This window comes from Centruroides vittatus, unplaced genomic scaffold, assembly GCF_030686945.1.
Source record: "Centruroides vittatus isolate TY-2023 unplaced genomic scaffold, ASM3068694v2 contig_250, whole genome shotgun sequence".
NCBI classification, from domain to species: Eukaryota; Metazoa; Arthropoda; class Arachnida; order Scorpiones; family Buthidae; genus Centruroides; species Centruroides vittatus.
This window is the reverse complement of record NW_027121584.1, coordinates 112,575-134,292: the sequence shown is the minus strand read 5'-3', so window position 1 is coordinate 134,292 and position 21,718 is coordinate 112,575. Positions and strand designations below refer to the sequence as shown.

The window sequence follows — 21,718 nt, the reverse complement described above, 5'->3', positions numbered from 1 at the left end:
TTACGAGTTTATTGAAAAATTACACATTGTTGTTACGATCGATGACGATCTCTGTACGTCGATGTATTGCTGGATTAGACTTAAAATCTCCATCACCTAAAAAATAATTAATAATAACAATTAAAAAATAATTAATTAATTAATTAAATATACTCTAAACACAGCCATTTATTCGACTTACGTATTCGGATTTTATTTCGATGGACTGTTTTTCTTCGTTAATTAACGTAAGAATCTTTTCCCTTTTCTTATTTTCGTTTTTCAAATTAGTAAAATTACTTTCCCAAATACATTCCTGCGGAAGGAATTTATTTAAATATTACTTATATTCATATTTTCAATTAAAATCTATAGGCCTATATTGTATTTGGGTCCCGAACCAAACAGCCTTGATGACTTCCTCTTTATCTTAACGATAATCAAAACAGTAAATATATTTGATACCTTTTTTTGGTAGATATAGGGCCTAAATGATTTTAATATTAAAAAAAAAACATGAAAATGGAATACTTTAATCTACAAATGACTGATAGTTGTAACGATTAAATTTTATTTCCTAATATACATAAAACTTAATGGACCTTAATGGAGCCGATAATGCTTCTATTGCAAAGGCATTAATGAACAGAAATCTTTTCAATATTATATCAGTTGCAGGGGAGGAAGAACGAAATGAAATCTTTAATTTATATCGATATTATTGATCTTTCGGAGAGAAGAATCAGCAGCGAGGATCATAGATTAACCAAGTTCTGGAAGAATCTAACTTTTAATTTTCAAAGTATTAAAGTGCGATTAGAAAAATGTCTTCCATTTGCTTATCAGTAAAAAAAAAAATGTTTCATCTTAAGTTATTATATTCAATTTTACAGTAAGAAATTCTACTTTTTTTTCTCCTATGAAGGTACTTACGTGAGAATCGATATCCAATAAAAGAACTCCGTTCTTATTAATGGCTAAAACGTGGTCTATGACTTCCAAATTTTCTTTCATCAACTGAAATTTTAGGTTATTTTATATAATTTCGTGGTAAATTTCATATATTGGATTTTCTATATTGCAAAACTCACCATGACAGTGAAGAAAGACGAACCGAATAGAGGCCATTTTTGAAGGATATCTGCAAAAATACACTTAAATTTATATATGTTTTTTTTATAAAAGTATTTTTTAAAATTATTTAAGTTTTTACTTGCCTAAACATTGCGCTTTAGCTTCGAGAGACGTTAAGATTTTTACTTCCTCCCAACATTGGCACACTTTGCTTACCCATTGCTCGAAAGAGAGTATTGACAAATATGGAAGAGTTCTGGGAAGAAGGTACAGTATATCTTGACTGAAAAAATCCGTTTTATATTTTTAAAATATTAATTTTATTTTTTAAGGAATTATAAAGAAGGAAATTCTTCCTCACTTCTTAGGTGTCTCCGAGAGATTGGATGCGCAGTGAAGAAGAGCTCCTATCCTAGCAATTTCTTCCTATTATATAGAAAACGGGTCAATTGTTTGATATTTTCTCGTTAAAAATACTGTAATAATTGTGTAAATTTTAATAATATTTATTGCCGGAATGTAGCCTTGGAAGGAAAATTTAAACAGAGTAGAAAATAAGAAATTCGAAGCTTAAGTCAGAAAAGTATATTATGGTTCTTTTTGTCTGTTAACTCGCGCCCAAAAAGGTGACAGTAAATTAGAGTCAATCGTGATTGATGTTGTTATTTGTGAGAGCAAAAATCATTTCTTCTAATGAATCTTTGCCAACTGCAGCAGCAACGTAAGCGGATCAATCACTCAACAATTGCATCTTTGTATAGTCTCCTTTCTAAGTGACAAGTGAGAAATAGTTTCTGCCTTTTATCTTTCGTCGATCGTTTAAAAACGCGTTTTTAAGGTCATAAGGTTGCGGTAAGGAGTCTCACCTCTGTTTGTTCTCCTAGTTGCGGCCCTGACGAAAGTAAAAACAGACCGTCCATGTAATCTGGAGCCATTTGATTATAAATGATTTCTATATACAGATGATTATCCAATCTTACGGGATGATACCAAACAATTCTGGAGAAAAGCAGGTAGAAGACGTAATTATTTTTAGTTAATTCTGTCATAACGTCTAAAATGTATTCGTCCGATTGCAACGGCAAGGTGTAAGGATCTAGAATAAATGTAGATAATTTATAAAGAATATTATCTTTACGACAAAGTCTTTTAATGAAGAAACTGACCTCCTTCTACGATACAATATAAGCCAAATTCTTCCATCTCGAGATCACGTCGAACGTTCAGAAAGTAGCATATTTCACGAATTATATCTTGGACGGTGCTAGTGGTCCACGTGTCAACGATTAGTTTAGTACCCCCGGCGATGTAATACACTTGCTGTTTAATAATTTTATCGTTCTGAAAGATATTCTGAACCGTTATTAAGCTTGGAAAAAAATATATATATATTTAATGCATTATTCGGACTTACCGATAAAGCAATTAATTCTTCCAAACTGGGGACGTTTTTTCTTCCGCCACACTTTATTGTTTTATGCAAATTCCTTAGACAGATGCGTGCATTTTCTAAATATAAATAAATAAAAACTTTTCTAGTATAAACTATTTAATTGAATTACTTTTTTACAGCGTATACCGACCGCAAAAGTTCCTCCTCTCGTCATTAGAAACGGTTTCGAGGTGGTGCATGAAATAAGGCTTTAATATATCAGAAACAGGAAAAAATGCCGTTAGTAACATCATCATTCTCCAACCTTTCAGACAACTATCTCTAAAAATTTTTGAAATAATTTAGAAAATGAAAAAAGACCGTTTTACGTTTGATATAGTACACGATTCTTACTTATTGGGACTTTTATTGTTGGTAGTTTGCTTGATTAATTGACAGTACACTTCATCCCGTAGATCGCTCCATCTATAAGATATCTAGGAAAAAACTTCTCACTATATCTTAACCGAAGATAAGTGTATCTCGTAAATATACTCACAGATAAAATTGTATAGAGGCAATCTATCTCAGTCTGATTCGTTTTCAAAGGGAAATCTCCCATATATCTCATTATACCTGAAAATAAATTTCTTTAAATCTTTCGAATCAAACGATAAAGGAACGAAAAATAAAGTTATTAACTTGTTTTTCAAATTAGATAAAATAAAATTCTTACATTTAAAGCATTCTAGAGCCATTTTGTTATGTTCCGCAGATGGCAAGGAGAGTAAAGATTCTTCAATGGGGACCTTAAAGAAAATCACGGTTTAATTTCTTTACGGCAGAAGTAAGAATTTTAAGTTTACTTTTTAAAAGATCACCTCGGAATATTTGACTAAATCTACTAATTCCTTCCAAGTCCATTGGTTCGATCTTCTACCTCGACATCTTTCTCTAATGGTTTCCACCAATCTAACAGTAGAGCGTGTCGTCTCTTGTTTGTTTTTCAGCTTTTCGTAACTAAAGTCGAAAATAAATAATATTTCTAAGGAGTTTTTGATTAAGTAATGAAAAGGAAGAAAGACGTAGTTACACATTTAAGCTTCTTTTGAAATTAAAAAGGGCAAATTGCAAAAATGTTTGAGGATGATCTTCGGGATTGGAATCTCTCCTTTCCAAGAATGCTTCCTGCAAATATCATATAAATTAATTTAAGAAATTGTTGAATTATGTTGAAAATGTATCTCATAATAGTTTATTATACTAAACTACTATATATATATATATATAATCCTTATTGTTTGAGTTTCTTCGGTTTAGTGCCACTGCCAACTTCAAAACCATAGTAGATCGAGATTTGACCCATCTCTTTCGGAGAAGGATGAGGCACCACACTTATTTCTGGGTCCTGATCAATCTCACTTCTCTTACGCTCTTTTACTAGTTATTTTAGATGGTATTTAACTTTGTTATAATTAATTTAAATTATAACAACGTTAATTACACGTAGATTAAATAGAGTTTTCGATCTGTCAGTCTGGCACTCATTGAGAAAGTTTTTTGGGGGGATTTTATTTATTATTTGAGAAGTAAAGATTTAGAATCTAATATAAAAATGATACGTTATAAATAATTTTTATATAATTAACATATAAATCAGATGCTCGGTGAAAAGAAGAAAGCGAGTTCTAATCGGAAAAAGTGAATTTGATCGAAGACATTCTTCGTTAACACGATAAATGTTATAACGACCCAAGCAAGTGGGAAATATTTACTCCGTTTTCTAATGAGATTGAATTAGATTCTTTCGGGCGAGGAGGTATCAGCTCGCAACCAGACTTTAGTTTGCTTATCACGAACGAACAAGCTTGATCAGTAATAGGATCGGACAGGAGTGAGGATGGGAAACGAAATCTCCATCTGAATTGCCAATTTCCGTTTCGTGTTTATCCCCCTTCTCTACGTGCTCTGAGAGTCGGTTTAGCATTTATTCCCCCCTCTACGTATGCACTAATAGGGGGTTTCCTATTTATCCCCCTTCTCATATATGCATAACTTGTAAGAGTGATTTCGAATTTCTTCCCATCTCGTGTATACTAGAAGAGCGAGCATTCGCTGTTAATTATTTTAAAATGCATCGTCTTTAAATATTAGGCCACTTTTTTTATCGTAAAATAAGTCGTGTACACCGTATTTTACACCATAGTTATGGAGTACGTTCACACGTAGTGAGTTCTAATCTGCTGGTTTATTGATTCAAGTTCATGGAGCCCTCTCTCACTTAACGCCAGAGGCACATACCTCTCTGCCACTCCCTCGCTATACTCACGGTGAGATTTACAAATAAGCCAAACAACCTATATCGTAGGGCCTCACGCTTTTAAATTCGTTATAATTTAGTGAAAAGGTAAGGGCCTCTCGTATGTTATGGCTTGGGACAAGTCTAAATCCGGCTCTGATCGTACCCCTATATTATGATAATGAATGTTATTATATTATTAAAACAATACTGTAAAATGGATCAGCATTTTTTAAAGTGTAGACTGTACGTAATGGTTATTAAAATGAATTAACGTAAATTTCTCGTAAGTGCTCGTAAACAACCAATCCCCGGTATAATGCAGTGCCCACAACTATATAGATACGTCACAGAGGGAGAAGACATTGCCGTATCGAGGGGCCCGAGCCCTTTTAGGTGGCCCGAGAGCCCTTTTTTTATAGTAAATTTCTTCGTTCCTTTGCATATCGCTGTGTGGAGGAAGGAATATAGAAAATCTCCGGTTGGATTGTTGGGAAGAGACAAATGGGGACGTAACATACATTAAAGTACATAAATCTCTTCGAGTTTTTAAACTTGAAAGAAAAAGAAAAATGCGCAAAAATACCGGAATGATTTACTCAGTTTTTATAAGTTTTTATGGAGTTGCACAATAGAGAAGTATCTTGTCAGGTTATCTTTACCGAATGGAAGCAAAGTGACAACACCCATATTTCTAGACGGGTGTTGTCAACTTACTTCGACAACACTCGTATAGAAATTCTTCTTAATATCTTTGTAAACGATCTACAGCTGAATACGTTTTGATATCAACTGTAAACTTTAAACAAGAATCGATTTTATTTATTTTATTTTATACTAGATTTGAAATCTTTAAGCGTTATACGATACCATCTTAGATTGCGTGACCGACATTTTCTTCATCTCAGTTCCTTTTTCTTCCTTATTATTTTTATGTATCTCATAAATTAGACTTGTATAACACTAATTTAATCAGCATTACTATCGTTTATTATTGCAGAGATGCAATAAATTAGCCCGCGTGCAATAGTAATAAAGTAATTGCTTACTGCATGGCCTTTCTCTTTAAATTTTTTAAAATATAATTTGTATAACGTATATCGTATTCAATAAATATAAATATAGATCTGTAGATTAAGAGTCTCGTACTAATATAGAGCCCGAAAGAGTGAGATAAGGCCTGTGATAGTGGGCCTCGCTCCTTACGAGTCATAAAAATTTATAAATAAAACCAGTAAAACGTATAAAAATAGATTTATTCGCTACTTCTTAAAGAAGAATTTAACTTATATCAGTATTATTTTCTCCAATTTCTATTACTGCAGATAACGTCCTAATTTCAATTGATACGTGAAAGCCCGATTAAAGTGTGCGATTCCAATCACATCAACTCGCTAATGCGAGACATAAAGCAATAAAATGTGTATAAATGCACAATTATAAAGAAGCAGAATGCAATTTATCACTCCAGAAATAAAATATGAAGACGTTAAATGTAATAAAATATTCCTGGAACGAAATTCTTGAATTGTTTACGACGTCTCTTTGCCATCTGAAATTTCATTTTAAAACGTCTTCATCCGATCTTTCGCCCTACTGATGTAGGATAAAGATAGGATATTTATCAATTGTAAATATTTAAATACACATGTAAACCTTCCAAATCGTCGGGTCCATTTGTTTCTAATCTCGTACAGAAAGGCCTTAAAATTCGGTCTTTTTTTTTTTATATGTAAAAATATACCATAAGAAGTGATATAAAGTTTCTTCTGGTAAGTGACGAATAAACCTGTTTTAATTGATTTTATTCATATATTTTTATAGTAGCTTTCGTAGAGAGGAAGGGCCCACATTTATAACTGACCCTATTCCGTCTAAATTTTCTGAGGCCCAAATACAATAATCCAACTGTACTCCATTGATGCATGGCCTTGACGAGCGATCGCGAACCCCGAGACTAGGGCTCTATAGGCCTCTCGGGGCCGTGCCGTGCCACAGTTTGAACCATTCAAGAGTTAAAAATGCTTACGCAGCGCTTTTCTGTATTGGTCTATGTTATTCTGATATCGATGTATACGATTTATGATTCATCGTACGCCTCCGCCTAAGCGCTTTCGGTACCCTTTGATTTCGGTTTATGGTGCAGGTGCATTGTTGGCTCCTAAAAGCTGAGGCGGCAATTATCATAAAAGGCAATTGCACCTGTAACGTGTCGATAGTTCTGCTTCGAGCTTAAATTGACAATATTTGATTTTAACGTTAGTTTGTCTCGAGAAGTAGCGAGAAGTGGCTGTGCTGTGTTTAAATCAGTAAATCAAATAATTATATGTTTCAGTATAATATTTTCTATACTAGATCAGGTAAGAGAATTATTGTTTTTTACAGCAATTGTAGTTACTTATTGTCATTGAAAAGGATTATGTTGTGACAATAGAGACTCGAATTAAAAAGTAGTATTTGCATGGACTGGGTATATAACAGGTGCGGTACGTGTGCCTTTGTATGATAGATAGAGAGTTATTTAGGTAATATTGGACTACTTTTACGTTCTGTGTGCGAGCCGAGTTCTTTAAGATAATCCTTAAACGAAATTCCTTCCGATCCTGCATTATGGAATGTTTTTTGCACGTCGTCTGAAACTTGTCAAATACTGGTGGAGAGGGGTCCACATCGAATTAAAGAATTCGAGTTTCCTATTAATATAGGAAAGCGTATATTTTCGCTCTCGCATTATTTGAAAGTGTCGAACAATGGTGAAGTCGTTGAGAGAAGTTGGTTGATTTACTGTGTTACAAATGATGCTGTTTTTTGCTATTGTTGTATTTTATTTGATAATTCGTCCGCCATTAGTGATTGGCCCAAAAAAGGCTATTCTGACTGGGGAAATCTTCCGAGAGCCCTCACAATGCACGAAAGGTCTGTAAATCACACAATTGCTTCTAGAGCATGGAAAGAATTGGACATCCGATTAAAACAAAAAAACTATTGACGCCGAATATCGGTGAATTATGGATATAGAAATTTAGCATTGGAAAGGAGTTATAAAAAGAATCATGTCAATAATTAGACTGTTGGCCTGACAATGATTAGCTTTTCGTGGAACAACTGAACATTTGTTTCAGCTTAATAAACGGAAACTTGGTAAAGTTGGTAGAATTGCTTTCTGAGTTTGATCCACTTATGGAAGAACATATCAGAATAGTTCAACGCGAATATGATAAATTGTCTATGACTTATCAAAGCAATAATATACAGTAAAACCTGTCTGTGGCAACCACTCACGGTTCCTTCAAAGAGTGGTCTTTTAGACAGGTGGTCGTCCAATACAGGTGGTGCCGTAATACCGTATTTCCGTACGTATTTTGCCCACTTTTTAGCCATTTCTACTAAGCAAAACTCGAGGTGAGCAAAAATAAGCGAATTTTTTTCAAATATAGAGCTATATTGGTATTGTATTTTATTCTTATCGGATAACTCGATTTACCGGAGTCGTGGTGATTTTATAAGACTGATTTAATACCAATATTTTAAAGATTAATGCAATACTCGCATTTCCTCGTTTATAATGCACACTTTCTTTTTTCCGACTTAATTAATTCAACTCGGTTCTTTTCGTTCGCTCCTCAGTAGTGTTGCCACCTTTTCAAAATTGCTGACCCGGACGGCAGATCAGGTTTATTCGAACAGAAGTCCCTGACGCATGCTCAATGTTATTTTACCATGCGAAGAATAACGTGCACACCAGTTCTAAACCAGTTAGGACCTTGTGTAATAACTTAGATTTAAAGAGCTGAGAAGCAAAAAAATAAAAAAGGTCGACAGGTTGCTACGAAATCCCGGACAAAGTAATTGTTAACCCGGACAATGAATTAAAAACCGGACGGGTGGCAACACTACTCCTCAATTACGTGTATTATACAAGCGCGTCGTATCTCTCCATCACTTTGGTTTTGGTATTCGTTAGTTGGTTGCCTGACAGTTAACCTTCGCCGCTAATTGCCGTTGTGATAAACCATTTTCACTTTCTCTGATAACTTTAACACGATCTTCTAACGACAGCACTTCGCGTTTCTTTCGTTTTTCGGACAATTTCGAACAAACTGAAATGAATTTTTCCTTTGTTGCTAGACTAATTCATTAACACCTGCACCTAATTTCGAGGGTGGGAGAAGTGCCCGAGGTGGGTTCGAACAAGAGTTTAGACTAATTCATTATATTAGGAGGGGGGAAACGTTGTTGAGATGGGTTCGAACAACAGTTTAGACCGGATATATTGGCGGAAAGTTAAAGCAAGAGGATTAGCAAAAATATTAAAAATTACAAGTGTTGCAGACAATCTTGAATTCGGTACAGAATTTCCTGCCGAAACTGAAGTTAGAGCCAGTAGGAAAAAGCATCAATTTGACTACGAAGAAGCTGTCGATGAACCCTTAACAGAAGAGAGTAAATTTAAAATAAACTTTTTCAATTATATCCGAATGCTTTTTTCTCCCTTTATTTACTAGAAATTACGTAAATTAATTTTCTAGAGTTTACAATTTAAAATTTTATTGTACAGATTCCGTTTACAGCCTTTATGAGGGCCCGAACCCCAGAGTTACAGCTCCGGTTTCTTCTTCCTCTCATCCATCCTGTGTGTATCTATACAATCTAACAAACTAGTAAACTAGGACCCTTCCAAAGAAAGGGCCTTAGTTTATCAGTTTGTGTAGGAAGGTTTTAATAATACAAAAATTTAACTTTTTAGCTAGTTTAGGGACCTCTAAAGCAAGTGTTTCGTTAAGTTAAACGAGGCGCTTGTTTGAGACACGTAGTTTTGAGAGTTTAAAAAAAGTTAAATTTAAAAATTAGAGTAATTTTTACTGGAAATTTCATCGATTATAAATATTAAAAAGCTCAATAATCATTCAGTAAACTTGGAAGAATCAAAATTATTATTATTTTCCTTCAATTTCGTTTTAAAAACAACGTGAATCTAAAAATATTCTCCCTTCTATTTTCGACCGAAGTGTGTCTGTTGTGTCTGTCTATTTACTATTTGTGTATGGTTTCGTGATGTGCTGTAGCGTAAAGACTAGGGAATGAATAGAAAGCCGAGGGAGGGAGGATCCACACCATCTAAAGTTACAAATGGGACTGAGTGTTGCGGTTAAGACAAAAAGATTTTAGAAATTTGAAGCATAACTTCCACGTCTTCGAGTTTCGCCTTCCTATATTTCACAATCTTATAACCAGAAGCGAAATGGGGTCCTGGCAGTCACAAATATATGCCCTACACTTCTTCTAGAATAGTGTTTCCCAAACTTTTTGGACTACCTCCCCTTTTAGAGCATATATTTTCTCGTTTCAAAGTGAATTTTTGTCCCTCTTTGTCTTCTAGTACCCCCTTGAGAGCCTTCTATCGCCCTCGAGGGAGAGGTAGCGCCCACTTTGGGAGCTTCTACAGCCATAAACTCAATATAACTTAAAATCACTTATCAAAAGAAACTTTATATAATTTTCATATTGTGATTTATTATATATAATATTAAAGTTGGAGGCCCCTCTATATCCCGGTGCCCTGCCAAATGGATCATGTGTCTGAGCCTGGCTATAGCACGTTGCTAAACTTATAAACTAATTAGTCTTACTCGAAATTTTTCATTAAGTGTTACATATAGGCCCTAATATAGAGCCGTAAGGAGAAGTTATATATAAAATCAGTTTCTGGTTTATATAGGCCTAACCAGGCCTGTCAGAAGGCCCGGTTATATAAACCAGGCCCTCAGAAGATTTATCAGGCCTTGGGAAGCCGGCCGAAAGGGCCAAGCTCGACTCTATTAATAAAATTATAAAATTTAGAAATAAACTACCAGTGGGGCTTTCATGGGGCCGAGGGCAAATTTGAATTAGGGAGCCCTTGTATAGTATTGACTACAGACAATTTTTTCCGGGGAATTTTTCTTGGAGATATATTTTCTTATAAAAGATTAGTTTGTGGCCCTCCGCTGATGGGGGCCCTAGGCAATTGCTCTTTTTTATAACGTGCCACTGGTAATTACGAGTGCATAAAGTGAGAAAAATAAGATAAACCGAGAGCATTACAACAGATGATAGAGACCCGCTAGTTCTAGGGCCTCTCCTTATCTTTTCTCCTTAAGGCCTTGCTAATTACGGGCCTATGTGTTATAATTAATCAGTCAATCATTTATTACGAGAGGTAAGGCCTTTCATAATAAAGAAAAACTATAATTTAATGGATATTTTTAAGTAGTGAACGTGTCGAAATAGTAGGCAATCACTTTCTCCCAGGCATTTTTATTTAGTGGTGTTTTTCCTGCCGGAAACAAAACCGCAAAAATTTTGGCATTAACACAAGACACGTTGGTTTTTTTTTTATTTTTCTATTATTTCATTTAGTTAGCGACCAACAAACAAATTAGAACTAGCAAAAAGACACGGAATTAACTCAATTATCAAAAATAATGAGTGAGAAAAATGTATAACTACCATTTCCTTATTATTATAATTTGCTTCATTTCATATTTAATTTATAAAATCTTTTAAAATGTCTACTTGTCTTATGTTAAGGCCATTAAAATATAGTTTACAGGCCCGTTAAAGTCACGCAACATAAAGATTCTATCGAATATCTATAGTTTTTATATCTAATTTAATGGCCCTAATTGTAGTCTCGTAAGATACAGTTTGCTCAGAGTATTCGTATAACCACCCTTATTATGTGTAGAGATTATTTGTAAGTAAAATCGGTCGAGGCCTTAACAAACTTTGTTTGTGGGCCTATTTTATATAATGCAAGTCCAACTCACAGGATCTAGTAGTGGATTCCGAATATCGACGAGACAGTTTCTACGAGCGCTCTTTCTCCCCCAGCAAATAATAAATTTAAAAGAGTGGGGCCCTAAACTAGTGTCTCGTAGTATCGAGGCCCTAAGACGTAGCTTCGTTTAGTTTTTAGTTATAAATGCCATTTTCGACAATCACGTATTTTATGCGTGTTCGAAGGTGCTAAAAGGCTCGAGGCCCTTAGGTAAAAGGTTAAGAAAGAAGACCTACGCCTAAAAATCGCTACCGAGTAAAATCATTGTAATAAGATTGATGACGCAATACACTTCTTAAGCACTTCCTGTGAAGATTGTTCATCACTAATGTAACATTTTTGTTGTGTTGTCAACAGCTATAAAACAACTAACACAGGAGAAGTAAGTACAGAAAGAAGACACGTCACCTTTATGAGTGATTGTCTGTTAACCTGCCCTTTATTTCATCCTCTACGTTATTTTAATCCTCTTATGTCTCCTTTCAACAGTCAAAAACAACAACAACAAAAAAAAAATACAATATAAAATCGTACGCCATTAATGCATTATAATAAATAAAACAAAAGGCGCGTTTTACTAATATAAAATAAAAAATGAAACCAATCGGGCGTTTATAATTACAAATTAGTAAAATGATTCGAAATTCAAACACAGTTTAAAGTTAAAACGGCGAAATACAGTACGGGAGGCCGAATAAAAAAAAAAAAAGAAAAATGGCGGCCAAGAACGTAGATCCTTGGTTTTAAATCATTTTAAAATAGTGTTGTTTTTTTTATATTTTTCTTTTTTATTGGCTAGATTTGAAAATGTTTTCTGCAAAATAATATAAACTCGAATGCGATTCGCTAGCGGATTAAAATCTTTCATCCGTCACAACTAGAATAGATCGAGCCATTCATTCAGCCAAGAGGATTTTGCAATTCAACAACGTGTCATTGCCAGGCAACAGACTCGTCGGATTAAAATAAAAAAAATAAAAAATAAATAGAATTACATTGTAAATTAACTCGTACGCCATTAAAAATCGGCTCGAGTCCAAAGTGGAGAATTTATAGAAAAAAAATAGTCGTAAATAATGTCTGATAAATGTCGAAAGTCATACTAATTAGTAATAATGTAAAGCAATCTACGGCAAATGTATTTCGTCGAAAACATCGTTAAGATTTTGGAAACGAAATTGAATAAATAATCTTGAAGAAAGGATGGAGAAAAAAAAATGAATAGAAAGAGCTGTAACATACTCGAAGAAAGATTCTTCTTTTATTTTTTATTTTTGGTTGATTTGTAATGAAGCTTGTCGCCACAAGAAAAATACTAAATGATGTAGGTTTATCCACTTTTAAATCGATGTTTAATGGGCGCATTTCACAGAAAAATGTCACAGAAACTTACACAAATAACATTTCCTTATTGTACACTTATCTGTATTAGAAATTTAAATAAGGAGAAGGATAAAATAAAGATTTATTAGCCGACACTTAAATTTTCTTGTAAAAATGTAATCAAATACACCCAAATTTGTGATTTGATAGTTGTGTTTATACTATAAATAAATTCTTAATGAATAGACCGAGATTTAAATATAATAATTAAAGTTTAAAATGATTTGAAAAAATCGGTTTTATTCATTTTATTTATACATTTTTTTTTATGAATAAAACGAGTAAAATGGCCCCCTCTCTGTGATTTTATATAAGTATAGGCCAGTTAGAGATGGCGAACAGCTCGGGCCTCCCATATTCTTGAGGCCCACAGTATATTAAAAAATTTGTAATATATTTTTAAATAAAGTTTCACCAATAAATAAATGTAAAGGAATGAGTAATTTGTAAGAAATTACACACAAATGTCAGCCCTCTTGGCCCCTATGATAGGGCCCTACATTAATAATTACTCTTAAAATGATTTCGTAAAGTATTGAATTTATTTTTTCTAGAAGGACTGAACGACTTGTGTCGAGTTATTTGCGTAACACCACGAATGTATCGAGCGTTACGGGGGAAGAACACATTCGATAAAACATTCACCGAACGAGAAAAACCATTCACGTGTTACCCCGTTACTACACCATAACTCGCGATTAAGAATCTTGGACGGAAACACCCGCGTATAAGAATATAACGGGGACGAGTACGGTAATCGAAACTGCATTACCTACGCACTAAAACGTTCATCCGTGTGTGTGTCTTCGGCATTTAACTTAATGTAGATAAAATGCCGCTATGGGATGGAGTCGTCTTTAGTGGGAAAATATATACATCTTGTGTGGAATCTGGGGAGTCGTGCGAGCTCACCAAGGCACACTTGGGAATTAAAGTAACTTCTCTGCATTAAGAAGTGGCATATAGTGATTGTAAGTGAGCGCTGGCAATCGTGGATGAAGTCGTTAGTTACAATAAATATTTAGACTTAGTTTGATGGTACAATTAAGGGGTACGATATTAACTGAATGTCAATGAGATGAGTGGCACATTTGGAATTAAGGGGCTCCGTGTGCAGACATTTTTCTTCGAAGAAAGTTTTCTTATAAAAGATTGGTTTGGGATCCCTGCCGGTGGGGACCCCAGGCAATTGTCCTTTTTGTCACCGAATAAGCTATTAATTATGATAGAAAAAGTCACCATTGATAAAATGCATTATTATAAGAGCAGCATTTCTGTTTTAATAAGCAGCCTAATGCTTGTCTACGTTATTATTTTTTTTTTTGGCGCGACAAGGTTCTTAACGTAAGACTTTTATACTTAAACAATGCTTATATAATGAGCAGCGTGTCATTCTTAATCTGCATTCGCCATTGAATATATTTAATACGTGACCAGACGTTCATTTCTCAGATTTCTTATACTTTTGGCAAACACACAGAGCTAGAAGCACGGTGCACAATGCAAAATACACCAGTTAACTTTTTGAATGGTTAATGAGACGGGTAGCTTCTTGCATTGTTCGTTGTTCGTGATCGTACTTTATATGGATAGGCTACACAATACATTTTCTTCAAATTCATTCAGACATAAAAGAATGTCGATAAAAACCATTTTATATAAATAAAAACGAAGCTTATCAGCTTTACTTAAGTACAGTCAAACCTCGATAAGGCGTCACCCTGGTAAAGCGCCAACGAGAGGACAAATCTCCCGAATATTAAATATCAAATCCTTAAGTGTATGAACTTCTATATACAGTCAAACCTCGATATTACGCCCGAAAACCGTCACTAAATCGACCGAGTCTCTCAAAAGATGAGAATTATATAGCCTATAATAATTAATTTATTAATAAGAATAAAATATTTCCTTAAACATTCATTTAAGATGATAACGGATATAGCGAATACAATGACATTAAGAATATTAGGTCAACCTATAACGTAATAACCCTCGGAGACACACAAAAGGTCAAGAGACATTTTGCAATTTGAAGTCAAAGGTTAAAAGGAAAAAATGGCATCATATCCGGTTGGTAAGCAATATATTATAAATGAAGATTAACTAAACACCTAATAATTTACTAATTGTCTACAACAATAATGTCGGCTGGAAACATGCAAATTGATATCTCCTGCAAAAATTCGACGACAATTAATGATTCATTCATTTAGCCTGTAGCGTAAACACAGGACAATGCTAAAATGTGTGAAGTTCTCCTCTTTAACAATAACGTGTAATAAAAAAAATAAGGTATAAAGGCACGAATTTTAGACATTTCAACACGCAAATAAATTGTTCTTGTAAGATGAATTTGCGAAGATGGCCAAGGCGTTTTGCATCATTTACGTATCGAAAGGCGATCGATTGTTGGTTCCCGAGAGCGAAATTCGGAGGTGAGACACCGTAGTGAAAAATTCATCTACAAACGGGATATTTTAATAGCATTTCGAGTATTTTATGGTCGGGCTAAGAAGCCTGGAAAGAAAGGTCAAGGCCACCTAGACGTGTTTTAATCTCAGTTCCGGTAAGAGTGTAGTTTCTATACCGATTAAAAGATTGTCTGTTTTCATTTTCAGATAAAAATTCACAATAATCGAGTTTAGTAATCCGTTTACACCTTTCTAACACTGTAAAAACGAATTAATAATCGAATCGGAGAGTTATATGGGTGTAACTTTAATACGTATATATATATATATATATATATATATATATATATATATATATATATTTTGGTAAATTAAGGAATAAAAAGGAAGGTCAATAAGCTGTGTATTTCGTAGAATTGCAAGGAACTATCGAAACGATTCTACGCATCGTAAAATATTTACAACAACTTAATTTTTCGTCGTGCAAAACTCCCGTGTGCAACGATTTGAAGTGAGTTACTTGACAACTGGAACCAACGCCCGTTGCGAAGGACGGGCATAATTATTCGATAAAAATGATAGATAGGATAGAAAAAGAAAAGAATTTCGAGAATTACATTAAGTATCACAAAGAACTGAAATAAATTCAATAACACCATGCATCGTGGCAGCAGCCAACTGTATCTTAGCACGTTTTGCATTGTGTTGCGAGCCAAGGAATTTTCTACGGTGCTCTATCAAACTTCTTTATTGCAAATAACACTTCGAAATATGTAAATCCTATCCTAGCGCCGGATTTAGACTCGTTGCGGCCTTACTCTACGGTATATAAGAGGCCCTTGCCTTCTAACAAATAATAATAAATTTAAATAATCGAGGCTAGAGCCGTGTTAAGCGTGTTTAAAGTCCTCAGCCTAATTTCTTTATATCGTTATACAGATATAAAAGTAACAGTTATGAGAGATCTCTAAGGACTTTATCCTTTAAATTAATTAATTTTTCATTCAATTTAAAGAAAACTTCATCGTACTTCTTACACTTTTGTACATTCATTTCAGACTGAATCACTCATTCTTATTTAGACTTTAGACTCACCGTGTCTATCACCTTTATATAAATGAGGTAAGTTATTCTTGACGGGAGCCACACCGAGTGACTCCACAGGGGAGCGACAAACTAAGAATATTTACTGTTTCAAAGTATTACTTATTAACAAACTGACGGATTTATTAATTAATTTAATATCCTCGTATATATTAATTTATTTAAATACGTATAATACAATTATTCGTTAAATAACGTACTAAAAGATGGCGATCGTTGTCGTTTTTTTTTCTAGGGCCTCACTCTTTCGGGCCTCGAACTAGACAGGCTCATTAGACGTTACATAACATCAATTTTTATAAAATAAAGGCTTCGTATTATATCCTATATACTATTATGGACGTCTTTCTAGGGCCTCGACACTAATTAAGAGTTTTATAATTGTAATTAGTAGGAGCAAAATTATTATTATTTTTAAAGTTAAAAATATAAGGCACGTCGGATATATTTGTCAAAGGCAAAAGATGCCAATACGAATTGAATGTCTGAGTGCCAAGTGACAGACTAAATTAAAAAAAAGGAGGGTTCTCTGCGAGACGAAACTGAGTCATTTGACACAGACATCGATTTTCTTGACAGGAGTATTTTTTCTAATTATCCAATTGGAATTTCCAAGCTCTCGCATTAATTTTAATGATTTAAAAGACGGCATTATTCGTCTTAATTCGTAGAATATAAAAAGATGGTTTAAAACTAAGTAAAACGGTTCGTTTTTATATTTAATTTTTCTCGTAAATATATTAAAAATTTGCCTAATTATTACGGGAGAAAGTCATCTGGACTACTTGGCCCCGTTTCCAGATATATAGGGCCTCCAGAATTTATATAAATTCAAAGTTCCATACGTTTTTATGGCTTTGGTAGAGGATTTATATGTTACGTATTTGGCTCAGGATCCGTCTCACCTCTCTCGGGTCCAATCGAATTTTTAACAGTTAGAAAACAATTTCATCTTTGTCTAAACTTCTCTTCTGGCAATATTACTGTTTAAACTTCAGTAAATCGATAATAAAATGATTAAAAACCGCATTTCTTGCCGCAATCTTAGTATACGACTCCCTGTTCTTTAGAGGTTTCGCTTCGTTTTTTTTTTTTATTTGGGAGTTGTCGAACGAAATCGGCGGAGGGAAGAGTTTCTCTTTGTTTACATTATTAAAATAATGAGTTGTGTTTACTAGTCTTATAAGAAGTTATACGATTGTTGGCATTTAATTTCGCATTATAACTCGTTTTATATAATGCTAAGTATTGGAGTAGTTTTGTTATTCTTAGGCAATCCTTGATAAGTGAAACAAAGAGTATATTAGTTACAGGAGAGAGTAAGTAAACAAGAGACGGTTTGCGATAAGCTAAAGACATACTTGGCAATAAGAATGATTTTCTTTGGCATTAAATTAGTGTTTATGTTATCATTTTCAGAGCTCTGAATAATATGCGTCGACAAGTTCGGTACAGCACCGGGATAATATTTATCTGTCACGGAAACAATACGTAATGTAGGCTTTAGAAATGTTTCTGAAATAATAATAATAAATAATTGAAAAATAAAACAGCGAAGTAAAATCCTACCGTAAAGCATACTTTTATGGTCTTAGACTATAGAGACGAAGTAGAAAAACAATAAAAATATGAATAAAATCAACAATAGAGTTCATTTTTAAAAAATCTGTTAATTTATATAATTTCTTACATTGTGTTCTATCTGGGTTTGAGTAAGTTTCCATATTTTTATATTTATTAACTATAGAAATAAAAGCATAAAAAAAACTAATGTAAAAGCTATCATATATTATAGATTTACTTTCATCTTCGCATGAAATTTCTACTGTTTCTTGGGACACGGAAAACTTCCAGACAAAACGGACGTGTGTATCTCGAATAACATCGATATAGCATATATCAGGGGTGGCCAACAAGTCGATCGCGAAGCCAATTTCGGTCGATCGCTCGCGATGTCTTGACTTAATGTGTTACACTTGTAACTGAACGCAACGCGTGAACGTAACGCGCAAAAACAATACGCATGCAGTTGTCCGGACTCGTAGAAAACAGCCATTTAGCTTGAATATTTGGTACTGTCATACGGTAATTTCTTTTCTTTAGTATTAACAATATTATTATTATTATTAATCAATATTATTTATCCACGGTGACAACGTTGAGTTTCAATTTTTCTTCTGTTTAAAATGTAAGTACCTTTTATTTATGTTTTAAATTAAATTGTGGCGTTTCTTACCTATCTATTTACTTGATAAGCGAGCGTTTTCGGCAACAGACCTCTATATTTTTGGATTTTTGGAAATACGTCAACCGAGAAAAATATCCCAGTATCACCAAATGTAGCGAATATATTTATTCTTGTTCTGGATCTTCATACCTGTGTGAATTGGCATTTTCATTCTTAAAGTTAACGAAGACTGAACAACATTCTGTCCTGACTGATTCCTATACTAAAGACTCATTATTATCATCTTTGTCAGGATATACACCTAATGATTTTTTGGTTAGAGACATGTGAACTCAGTCCTCCCATTAATGTTAAGGTAATAAAATAAATTCTAAATCTGTCTTTATCTGTAGCTAATTTGAATTAATAAATATTGTTAATAATTACTCGTGTTGTTTTAATTCCCTTGGACGTGAGTTTTTTGGCCCATTAAACAATTATGTTGCTTTTTACGTAGGTAGATATACAGGGTGTTCCAGTACGAGGTGGACTCCGGTGAATTATTGACAGATTAGCAAAAAATAAGTCTAAAAATCTTATATCATTCTTCCATGATAAATTATCCTGGCCCAAAAAAATCTCGAAAGTGAAATCTTGTAGTCAAATTATCAGCCGTACTGTGCATTTTTATAACAACTTTTTCATATTTACGAACAAATAGTACCACAACTTATACATTGCAATTGATAAAAAAATTAAATTATATTTTAAGTTACTAAAAATCTATCTTGAAAAAGTATCCAAAAATCGATTTTTTTAGGTTCCGCCTGTACGGAATGAACTCGCAGCTGCAAATATCAAAAGTTGGGTCTGGAAATTTATTTTCTTTATGAGCCTATATCTCGAAAACTTAGTAAGTGATTTAATAACTAAAAAATAGTTTTGAACATATATTTTGTTTATCTGCCCATAGCTCGCGGGAGTGCACCTCGTACTGAAACACATTGTATAAACATAGTATATGTATTTCACACCTCCCCGCCCCACTTAAACTATGCCTATGACAACAAGTCGATCGCGACACATTTTGCAGATAAAAAGTAGATCTTATGTACACAAAAGTTGGCCACCCCTGGCATATATTATGTGCAGGATCATTTCGGGCACCCCATCCGACTTCTTCGCAAACACTATACAGATATAAAACAAAATACTAGTTATGAGCGGTGAGGAAGGCCCTAAGGCAAATGGGCTTTCGTGTTAACGTGGCCCTACATATAGGCAAAACATAAAAATCGCTATCCGTAGGACCCGGAAAATAAATTTTGCCTTCGACTTCCCAAATCTCAGTGCCCTAATTAAGTATAATTTTCAAACGTGTTTGGATCGAGAAGCTACAACGATTCTAGATTTAAATATCTTTCGTCAATCTGATAATTCCCCATTTAGAATCGCACTTTTTGCACGAATCGATATCGATTTGTAAAATATCCATCGGATCTTTAACTAAAATAATATATTCAAAGTAATTATGTAAACTTACATAAGAATTATTTGGTTTAAATTCTAACAGAAACATTCTTTGCCCGGTACGTATCATTCCAGGAGTATTTTTAATTTGGTTAAAAATATACTTTCTGCAATAGAATGGGTCCTTTATTTAGTAGATAATGGTTAAGATCCCTTTGTTCGGTTTTAAATTAATCCAGAAATATTGTCATTCGCATGAGATGGAATTAAAGGTTGGACGAGGCTCTTTTTTTGTCCATTTTATTCAATTTTCTGTACAATGATCATTGGAGAATTTTCTTCATTTTCCGCTCCTTCGGAAAAATTTGATCGAATTCTCTCTCTTTTTCTTCTAGTAACAGAATGTCAGAGTTCAATGTCAGTGTATTTTAAGACGTATTTTTATAAATATCACCGTGCAAAGATAACAGAAACGATCGATAATATTTACTAGAATTAATTTTGTTCGAAACGAAGATGTATTCTATTAAATTTCGAGAAATTAAACCCTCTTTACTTAATTTAAACTCAAAGAAAAGATGACGATCCCGCTCTCATCTTTGTTTATTGATTACGGATTAAGTTAAATATCACCAAGAATGGTTCAGATGTCAACCCATCTGGTGTATTTTGAGGCCTTCCAGTTGATTTTTCAAACTATTTTCTTGGACAGTGTTTACAATATTGCGAGTCTTCGTCGATTAAATCCTTATTTTGGATTGTCTCGCTGTTTTAAGTAAGGATTTTAGCTGTCAATTCTACGTTTAAGAATCTTCTTAAATATAGAAGGTACGGTAGAAAATTCAACTTTTGTCTAACAAAAGATTCATCCAAATATTTTCTTCCAACTAATATAAGGGCTTTTCTCGATTTTAAAGATCATCCATCACGGGTAGGGCGTTATCGACGATGAAGTGATGAGGATGATTTATGGATAATCTAAATTGCACAGAAGACTTTTCTGTGTAATTTAGATTTTAAAAGTTTAATCTTCTTCTACGAATTATAAAGATAAAATGTTTAGGAATAATAAAACGAATTTACAGGTAATTTTGCTAGAGAAAAATCCGCGTTTTTCAAAATGGTGTAGAATAAAACGAGAGGAATTTTGCTAAAAAATGACAAGAGAACAATACGCTACACTCACCATTTCGTCGGATGCGTAAGTGACGACATTACTTAACATCGGCCCGGCCACTCATTTAGGCGAAACGTTGCCCTCCACCCACTTTTGTCCCGATGTCGGCCAACCTCGACCGTGACATCGACTCGGCCTCGAGCGGCACTCAAGGAGATACACGTATCGAACCTCCCGGAAACTGTAAAAAATGACGTCCCAAATACAGAAATGTTGCGTCCGTATCCGACCCGAAGGACACCGATATTAGTGTCGTTGGTAACAAACAGATGGCGACACGGAAGTTTCCATCCCCGTGGAAACATCTTTAAAGATTAAATTTGGCCGCATCAATTCTCTTGGAGCTTCTGTATAAATTGTATTTATTGAAGAATACGGATAGAAGGGGAATGTTTTCTACCGAAATTCGGAGACAAACTGTTAAGTTGGAGTGAAGAAAAGACCAGGAGAACCGACGGT

The 21,718-nt window shown here is 34.0% G+C and overlaps 1 protein-coding gene across 1 annotated transcript; it reads right to left on the bottom strand.

Moving 5' to 3' along the window:
• On the bottom strand, positions 1-21,533 carry LOC136971418 (unconventional myosin-XV-like). The gene is made up of 16 exons (XM_067265880.1): positions 21,269-21,533; positions 3,519-3,613; positions 3,307-3,445; positions 3,162-3,234; positions 2,985-3,061; positions 2,840-2,922; positions 2,637-2,767; positions 2,468-2,562; positions 2,220-2,394; positions 1,920-2,149; positions 1,415-1,479; positions 1,197-1,336; positions 1,071-1,120; positions 913-996; positions 182-295; positions 1-96 (listed from the first exon to the last, which is right to left on the bottom strand). The coding sequence occupies exons 1-16, from the start codon at positions 21,305-21,307 to the stop codon at positions 1-3; spliced, it is 1,686 nt and encodes a 561-aa protein (XP_067121981.1). The 5' UTR covers positions 21,308-21,533.
• Positions 21,534-21,718: the final 185 nt, after the last annotated feature.

Coding starts and splice junctions, on each gene's coding strand:
- LOC136971418 (XM_067265880.1), bottom strand. CDS start 21,307: ATGTTAAGTAATGTCGTCACTTACGCATCCGACGAAATG. Junction 2,768..2,839: donor AACAATAAAAGTCCCAATAA/GTAAGAATCGTG, acceptor AAAAATTTTTAG/AGATAGTTGTCTGAAAGGTT. Junction 97..181: donor TCGAAATAAAATCCGAATAC/GTAAGTCGAATA, acceptor ATTATTTTTTAG/GTGATGGAGATTTTAAGTCT.